Source organism: Ranitomeya variabilis, chromosome 1, assembly GCF_051348905.1.
Source record: "Ranitomeya variabilis isolate aRanVar5 chromosome 1, aRanVar5.hap1, whole genome shotgun sequence".
Lineage (NCBI taxonomy): Eukaryota > Metazoa > Chordata > Amphibia > Anura > Dendrobatidae > Ranitomeya > Ranitomeya variabilis.
Genome location: NC_135232.1, coordinates 737,058,713 through 737,067,067, shown reverse-complemented (window position 1 = coordinate 737,067,067; position 8,355 = coordinate 737,058,713). Strand labels below are relative to the sequence as shown.

Below are 8,355 nucleotides of genomic sequence, written 5' to 3'. Positions count from 1 at the left end.
TTTTTAAAATCAAAAAAGCGATAACTAATTACCCTATATTATTTACATGTACCATTACTATTTACTTTGAATAGAATATTAATGGGGCATGACACATCTCAGGCATTGAAAGGATCACAACAGCCATTCTGATCTGCGTTTAATCTTAAATTGTGTAAGAAAATTCCCACTTCACTCCTGACTGGTCATTCTCACCCTGGGGAAACAAATCTTTCCACTCTGACTGCATTTTATTTTATTTTCTAATAAATGGTGCATTGGATGCATGCAGATGCCAGAGAAAGTTAGGGGAAAGCATGATGGGAAGGGCAGCTAATCCAGAAGAAGGTTTTGAGGTCATAATACAAATTAATTAATGTAGTATTAACCGCTCATTTACTCGTGGTCACCATCAATAATGAACAGGCATGCAGAGCTTTAAAATGGCCTTAAAGGGGATGTCTGGTTTAGAAACCCTATAAACCTGTAATAAAGTTTATGTTAGCCTTTGAATCCAAACATGACTGCTTGAGGATGGCACAGTGGTAGGTTAACTTGAAGCAAGTTTACCAGCTATGCTTACCTGCCACATAATTTGTAAAGAATCTCAGGAAGTATACAGACTTAATGGATATGCAACAATGTTGTCTCAGTGCTTGGAGGGTTCACTTTAAGGCACTAAGCTTGGAAGTTACACAATAACAGTAACAATTGTGAAGAGCGGAACAAAAATGGTTACCTCAATGAACCAAAAAGAATTTGTGATCAATATTGACCTGTCCATTCAAGGACATTTTAGCTATAGTGTGAAATCCTATTTTTTGTTTGTGAAACTGCCACTTAGGCGAAACTGTACTGTTTTGTTTGTTGTGAAACTATCACATAGCCGAAACTGTTTTTTTTTGTCTTCTCTTTTCTCTCTTTGTTTAAACAAGCAAAACTTGTATAACCACTGAAACTACCTGTACAACTATATAAAGAGGGGATAGCACCTTGAAGGCAGGCGTGCTTCAGAGGCTTCCCAGTGATATACTATACGAGACGTGTCTTGTGTATTATTTCTGGTGATTCCCCACTTCCAAAGGCTGCTCCGACTGAGTGTGGTCCCGACATTTCCTGGCGCCTGAACAGGGACCCGAGGTCTGTGTACTCCTTCAAGAACACCGGCAGAATACGAACGAAAAGAGAATCTGGGATAATGGACGGCAGATGAATAAAAACCTGGCCAGGTAAGAGACACTGTTAGATCTCTTATATCTGCCCTGCACTGTCCGTAAGATTTTCTGTGTCGTGTCCTTTAGCGGGTAGTTCTAGTAGAGGAGGATACCTATAGCTCGGGTTCTTAAACTACTTAGGAATTGACCACCTCACGGAGTACGGCATTGAATGAGAGTGAATGTGAATAGAAGGTGTGTGGAAGTTGGGAATAGCCCTATAAGCCCCCAGGGTGTTGAAACAGAAGAAGTGACTGTCCCACTGGGCAACGTGGTTGCGTCCTTTCGGGGAGACCTCCGCGCCTATGTTCAATCTCTGATCCTGTCTTTGACGAAAACCTGGTGACGGATAAGTGTATGATAGTATGAGCCCAGGACAGATAAATTAGCCTGGGACAAGATACGTTGTATTTTGATCCTCTGTCTGGTTGCATTTGTGTTGTTTGCTATAGGTGTAGGAATCAGGATTTTCTTACATCAACACGGTACGCAGAAGCCGTTAAACATCCTAGCTCCTTAGGAAGAAGGTAACGAGGTATTCTTATACCCAAACGCCACCTAGGGCAAGAAAAGAAAAAAGCTCAGGATAAGAAAATGGGGAATAAGCAAACAAAGTCGGAACCAGAAGAATTAGATATCTATACTATCATAAAGGAGAGAAGTGGTGAAGATGCCACTAAGGGGCTGAGAAAGATTTTTAGTAAGTTTGGAGTTACTAAGGCAGAAGCCTTTAGTAGAAAAAAATGGGAAGGAATTCAGGAAAAAAAAAAAAAAGGCATAATCAGAGACAAGAAATGGATAGATCAGATCCAAGCGTTGATTGATGTCTCTAGGGTAGCAGAAAAAGAGGGATGGACATATAATCAACAGAATAAAAAGTGGTGTATTAGACCCGCAGGCTATGGAGAAAAACAAAATGTGGAATATAAGAACACCCCACCCCCATACCTTAACCCACATGCCCCATCTTTTCTCCAAACACCACCTCAAAGTTTAGCCGGACCAGGAGGATGGGTATGTCCGCACTGTGGACAACAAAATCCAGACTGGAGAAATGATTGCCTAGCCTGTGGTACACCTAGACATGGCGCTGTACTTGCCCCTGTTAGGGTAGTACCAAGACCCTTTAGGGAACCTGGTGCTGACGGAGTAATGGGAACTAGATATCACCAAACTCTATAATCAACTATTAGTGGTCCCCAGTATAAGTATGCTAATAACAATATCGAATTCCATCCGTATCATGAATAGCTCTCATGAGCAATGAAACAGAAAACACACTTTTAACTATATAAAAAATTCAATCTTTTTATTAAATATATTTAAAAAATCAATTACAACCAAATATTATATCAAAAAAGTATCTCAAAGTGTAAGGGACCGACAGGCTACTAAATCAACCACAGCAGGTACGTAAAGACAAAAATCTAAATGAACTGCACATGCAGTGTTTACAAGTTCCCTCCAATATCACCAGTGCTAGATAGCATCTTATAGATAGGGGAAACTGTATCTAGTGCTTTAGCTCATTATATAGATATTCAAGTTACCACAGTCCACATCATAGTAGTGTAACTAACCCATACAATAATCATATGGGTTTGCTATGTGCTGTGGATTTCAATATCTAATGTCACTGATAAGATACGCTGGTATCGTACTTACACGGCTGTGTGAAGAGTGCCCGGTCCCTCTTACCCCGACGCGCGTTTCGTGCCACAACTTCAGGGGGCGTGTCGGGGAAGAGGGAGATGGAATCTATTATAGTACCCTGCAACCAATAATAAGTCTGCTTAAGCTCCATGTGATCGCTAGTTGTCATAATATAACGGCGCGCTGTGACGTTTCCCCACCGCTACTTCATGACTCATCTCCCTCGGTCAGGCGAGCAGCCGATGACGCAAGCTAGAGCTATCATAGCTCACGTGCCCATCAGCTGATTCTGAAGACCGAGGGTTTCCGAGTCTGCGGCCGACAGGACCCTATCCAGCGCGCACCACATGACCACCACCGAGAACAGGATTAGGGACTACGAAGCATCGTACAAGCTAACAGTCTATAATCCATAAAATCTCACAAATCCTGTCGTTGTAATTACCAGCAGTATAACTAGTAATAATAATAATATACACATAATCAATTATAAGGTAGTTATTAGTGGGATAATTAGAATCTAAAAACAGTGAAATATTTTAATAAATTAATATACTAATTATATCATATAAAAATCAAGTAACACACTAATTATACTCATAAATAATAGTGAAAGATTATATTGCAAAAAACTACCTGTACCAATTACTTAAATCAGTATTTATAAAGTGACAATAGTGCTAATTACTACATAGTACGTTAGTTGGTGACAAATTCATTATTATAAATAAGTGAAAAAATCATTTATATAAATAATCCACAGATCGTGTGTACAGTGACCAATATTATAAAAACAATACTAACCCCTAGGAGACTAATTACCCACCGATATAATTATTAAAACAACTATAAATTAACTATATATATATTACAGTCAGTGTAATGATTATATAACGAAACAGTCTGTGATAATGAAATCACATCTACATCATGAATATAGACGTCCTTGCAGGATTCCCTTTAGCTTTAGTCGATCTATGTTGTCCATATTGGTCACATCCTGTAGACGGTGTCACGAACAATTAAGTAGACATATTCTTCACAATTAAATAGAGCAAATTCTATTCTACAAAAAAACTGAGAAAATTAGAATTAATATATTTAAAAACACCCTCAACCCCTAAAAACAATGTACAAGAACCAGACAATAAATATATATATATATAAATATATAAGGTGGATTAGAGGAAAGCACTAAAGCCAAAGCTTTCATTAAGTCCCTCCGGAGCTACTGTACCTAATCTAAAGATCCACTTACATTCAAGTTTGGCCAAAGTTTTGGCCAGATCTCCGCCTCTCGGGCCCATTTGTACTATATCTATGCCCTTCACTTTAAGGAGGCTGGAGTCATTATTATGGTATTTATGGAAGTGCCGAGGTATGGTTTTGAGCTGAGTTGGGTCTTCACATACCTTTGCTTTTTCTATATCCCTCACATGTTCTCTGACACGTATGCGCAATTCCCTGGTCGTCAATCCAATATATAATTTGCCACAGGGGCATTGTGCACTATACACGACTCCTTTTGTGGAGCACGTAATAAAGTGTCTTATCGTATAAGTGCGACTGCCATTTGCATTCAGAAATTCCTTACTTTTAGCTATATTGGCACACCCTTTGCAGTGTCCACATGGGAAGCAACCTTTAGTTTCCAACCACGTTTTACTTGTCTTTGTTGGGGGTTCGTAATAGCTGTGTACCAATAGATCTTTTAGGTTTTTTGATCTGCGGGCTGTAATCAATGGGGAAGGTGGCAGACATCTTCTCAGGGTGGTATCCGACAACAAAATAGGCCAATGTTTGTTAATTATTTCTTTAAATTCTGCCCACTGGCTATTGTATGTTGAAATGAGTCTAATTTGACCACCATCCTGATCTCTTTTTATTTTATTTTTATACAACAATTCATTTCTCGGGGTATGTTTTGCCCGATGGTAGCTGTTTCTTATCATTTTTTTGCCATATCCCCTCTCCCTAAATCTTTCCCTCAAGACTTTGGCTTGATCCTCGAAGGAATGGTCATCCGAACAGATTCTTTTAAGTCTCAAAAACTGGCCTGTAGGTATGCCTCTTATTGTGGAGCTTGGGTGGGATGATGTCGCATGCAACAGAGTGTTGGTCGATGTTGGTTTTCTGTAAACTTCCGTGGTCAAATTGCCACTCGTAGTAGTTCTTATTTGGATATCCAGGAATTCCAATTCCCGTCCCACTTTATACGTAAGTCTTATATTTTTATCATTGGCATTGAGCCGGGTCATAAGGGCATCCAGATCCTGTCTTGGGCCCTCCCAAATGAACCATATATCATCGATATATCGTATCCATTGGTGTATGTTTTCGGTGCCCAAGACAGGATTACTGGAAAAGATTTCCCTTTCCCAGGCCCCTAGAAATAGGTTTGCATATGAGGGCGCACAGGACGCCCCCATTGCAGTACCCTGTTTCTGCAAAAATATTTTCTTATCAAATATGAAGCTATTGTGGGTAAGGATAAACTCCAATAGAACAACCAAAAGGTCCACCAACCGTGCATCCAAGCTACTCATCCTGAGGAACCATGTGGCCGCTGCTATCCCATCTTTATGTCTAATAGATGTATATAGGGACTCCACGTCTGCTGTTACCATAACCATATCATTGGTCAGATACATATTATCAAGTCTTTGTAAAGCAGACGTGGTGTCCCTAATAAAAGATGGTAAGCTAGTAACCAAAGGCTTCAGGTAAAAGTCAAGAGTGTCACAGATGATTTCACACAATCCGTCATTCCCTGCCACTATTGGTCTTCCTGGTGGATTGATTGAATCCTTATGGATCTTGGGAATAATGTAGAAGGTAGGCAGTTTAGGTTCCAACTTGCTAACTATTTCAAGCAACCGTTTAGGGATAGTACCCTCATAAACTGCCTCCTCCAAAATGGCGACTAATTCGGCCTGGTAAGTAGGGAGCGGACTGGACGGCAACCTGCGATAGCAATTTATATCATTAAGCAATTTGTACGCTTGTGTCTCATATTGTACATTAGGCCATATCACCAGGTTGCCACCCTTATCCGCCGCCTTAATTACAACATCATCCCATCCCTGAATTTCTTTAAGGGCTTTTTTTTGGTTAAAAGTTAGGTTGGATCTCTTATGTTTGTTGGTTGAGAGCTTTTCAATGTCCCCCGAAACCATTTTCGTAAAGAATTCAACCGCCGGACAAGAATTTAAAGGCGGGAATTTTTTTGTTTTTTTCAACAACTCATTAGGAAAGTTACCTACCTCCGGTGGATTCTCATTTTCTTCGGCCAGGGATAATAAAATATCCAATGTTTCCTGCTCCTCCTCCATGTTGGGGCCATCCAATAATACATTTCTGTGATGAAATTTTTTAAGTATAATTTTTCGAGCAAACAAATGTATGTCTTTGATGGCTAGAAATGGATCTAGGGAACAGGATGGGGAAAATGTCAGCCCCTTTTCCAATACTTCTATCTGTGGAGTAGTAAGTATATGTGTAGAGAGATTGATTACCTTGTTTCTATCTCTATCCGCATCCCTTTCCCTCCTGTAATTTTTAGAAGTCTGAAATGTCTTCTTTTGATTTCTAAACCTGGTAGTTGGTCCCGACCTTGAAGGCATTTCTCTATCGCTCGCAGATCCTTGTGCTCCCACTGATGAAGCAAGTGAGCTCATGGATTCACTTCTAGCCGGGGGAAGTTTAGAATTACGATCTACATTTTGCCAACGAAATATTTTCTTCATTTCGAAATCTCCCACATCCCTTGCAAATTTTCTCTTTTTGCCATCGCTAATGTTTTTCTCACATTTTTCTAGCTCTTTTTCGATATCTTGTAGGCAGCGACTTAATGCATCACCTTGAATCTCCTTTTGTATCGTAGCCAATAGAGAATCGATTTCCTCATCAAGTTTTTTCAAGCTCAAGTTGTTATGCTCAATAATGATTTGCATAAAGGTTATCGAACAAGTATTGGCTGCCTCTATCCATTTCCTCAGCAGATCATCATTGTTCAGATCAAATGTTGGAAATAGTTGAACCCGTAGACCTCTCGGTATTATTTTCAATTCAACATATTTATCCAAAGAGGTTTTAGTCCACCATATTTTAGTTTTACGGATCAACAAATTTTTGTATTGTCTTATAAGGTCTTTATGTGTACAAACAATGTCATTAAAAACACCTGAGATACTCGTTTTAAAAATATCACTTGCTTTGGTACGCCAGAGTGTTTCTCTAGCCTTCATATCCATCTTGCAGATTTATAGACCGTCTATCATAAACAGAGAAGCAGAATTTATAATCAACTATTAGTGGTCCCCAGTATAAGTATGCTAATAACAATATCGAATTCCATCCGTATCATGAATAGCTCTCATGAGCAATGAAACAGAAAACACACTTTTAACTATATAAAAAATTCAATCTTTTTATTAAATATATTTAAAAAATCAATTACAACCAAATATTATATCAAAAAAGTATCTCAAAGTGTAAGGGACCGACAGGCTACTAAATCAACCACAGCAGGTACGTAAAGACAAAAATCTAAATGAACTGCACATGCAGTGTTTACAAGTTCCCTCCAATATCACCAGTGCTAGATAGCATCTTATAGATAGGGGAAACTGTATCTAGTGCTTTAGCTCATTATATAGATATTCAAGTTACCACAGTCCACATCATAGTAGTGTAACTAACCCATACAATAATCATATGGGTTTGCTATGTGCTGTGGATTTCAATATCTAATGTCACTGATAAGATACGCTGGTATCGTACTTACACGGCTGTGTGAAGAGTGCCCAGTCCCTCTTACCCCGACGCGCGTTTCGTGCCACAACTTCTTCAGGGGGCGTGTCGGGGAAGAGGGAGATGGAATCTATTATAGTACCCTGCAACCAATAATAAGTCTGCTTAAGCTCCATGTGATCGCTAGTTGTCATAATATAACGGCGCGCTGTGACGTTTCCCCGCCGCTACTTCATGACTCATCTCCCTCGGTCAGGCGAGCAGCCGATGACGCAAGCTAGAGCTATCATAGCTCACGTGCCCATCAGCTGATTCTGAAGACCGAGGGTTTCCGAGTCTGCGGCCGACAGGACCCTATCCAGCGCGCACCACATGACCACCACCGAGAACAGGATTAGGGACTACGAAGCATCGTACAAGCTAACAGTCTATAATCCATAAAATCTCACAAATCCTGTCGTTGTAATTACCAGCAGTATAACTAGTAATAATAATAATATACACATAATCAATTATAAGGTAGTTATTAGTGGGATAATTAGAATCTAAAAACAGTGAAATATTTTAATAAATTAATATACTAATTATATAATATAAAAATCAAGTAACACACTAATTATACTCATAAATAATAGTGAAAGATTATATTGCAAAAAACTACCTGTACCAATTACTTAAATCAGTATTTATAAAGTGACAATAGTGCTAATTACTACATAGTACGTTAGTTGGTGACAAATTCATTATTATAAATAAG

The 8,355-nt window shown here is 39.1% G+C and overlaps 1 protein-coding gene across 1 annotated transcript; it reads right to left on the bottom strand.

Moving 5' to 3' along the window:
• Positions 1 to 3,792: 3,792 nt before the first annotated feature.
• Positions 3,793 to 7,140, bottom strand: LOC143764903 (uncharacterized). Its single transcript, XM_077251038.1, has 2 exons — positions 6,110 to 7,140; positions 3,793 to 3,923 (listed from the first exon to the last, which is right to left on the bottom strand). The coding sequence occupies exons 1-2, from the start codon at positions 7,097 to 7,099 to the stop codon at positions 3,840 to 3,842; spliced, it is 1,074 nt and encodes a 357-aa protein (XP_077107153.1). The 5' UTR covers positions 7,100 to 7,140; the 3' UTR covers positions 3,793 to 3,839.
• Positions 7,141 to 8,355: the final 1,215 nt, after the last annotated feature.

Coding starts and splice junctions, on each gene's coding strand:
- LOC143764903 (XM_077251038.1), bottom strand. CDS start 7,099: ATGGATATGAAGGCTAGAGAAACACTCTGGCGTACCAAAGCAAGTGAT. Junction 3,924..6,109: donor AAAATGAGAATCCACCGGAG/GTAGGTAACTTT, acceptor TAATTTTCTCAG/TTTTTTTGTAGAATAGAATT.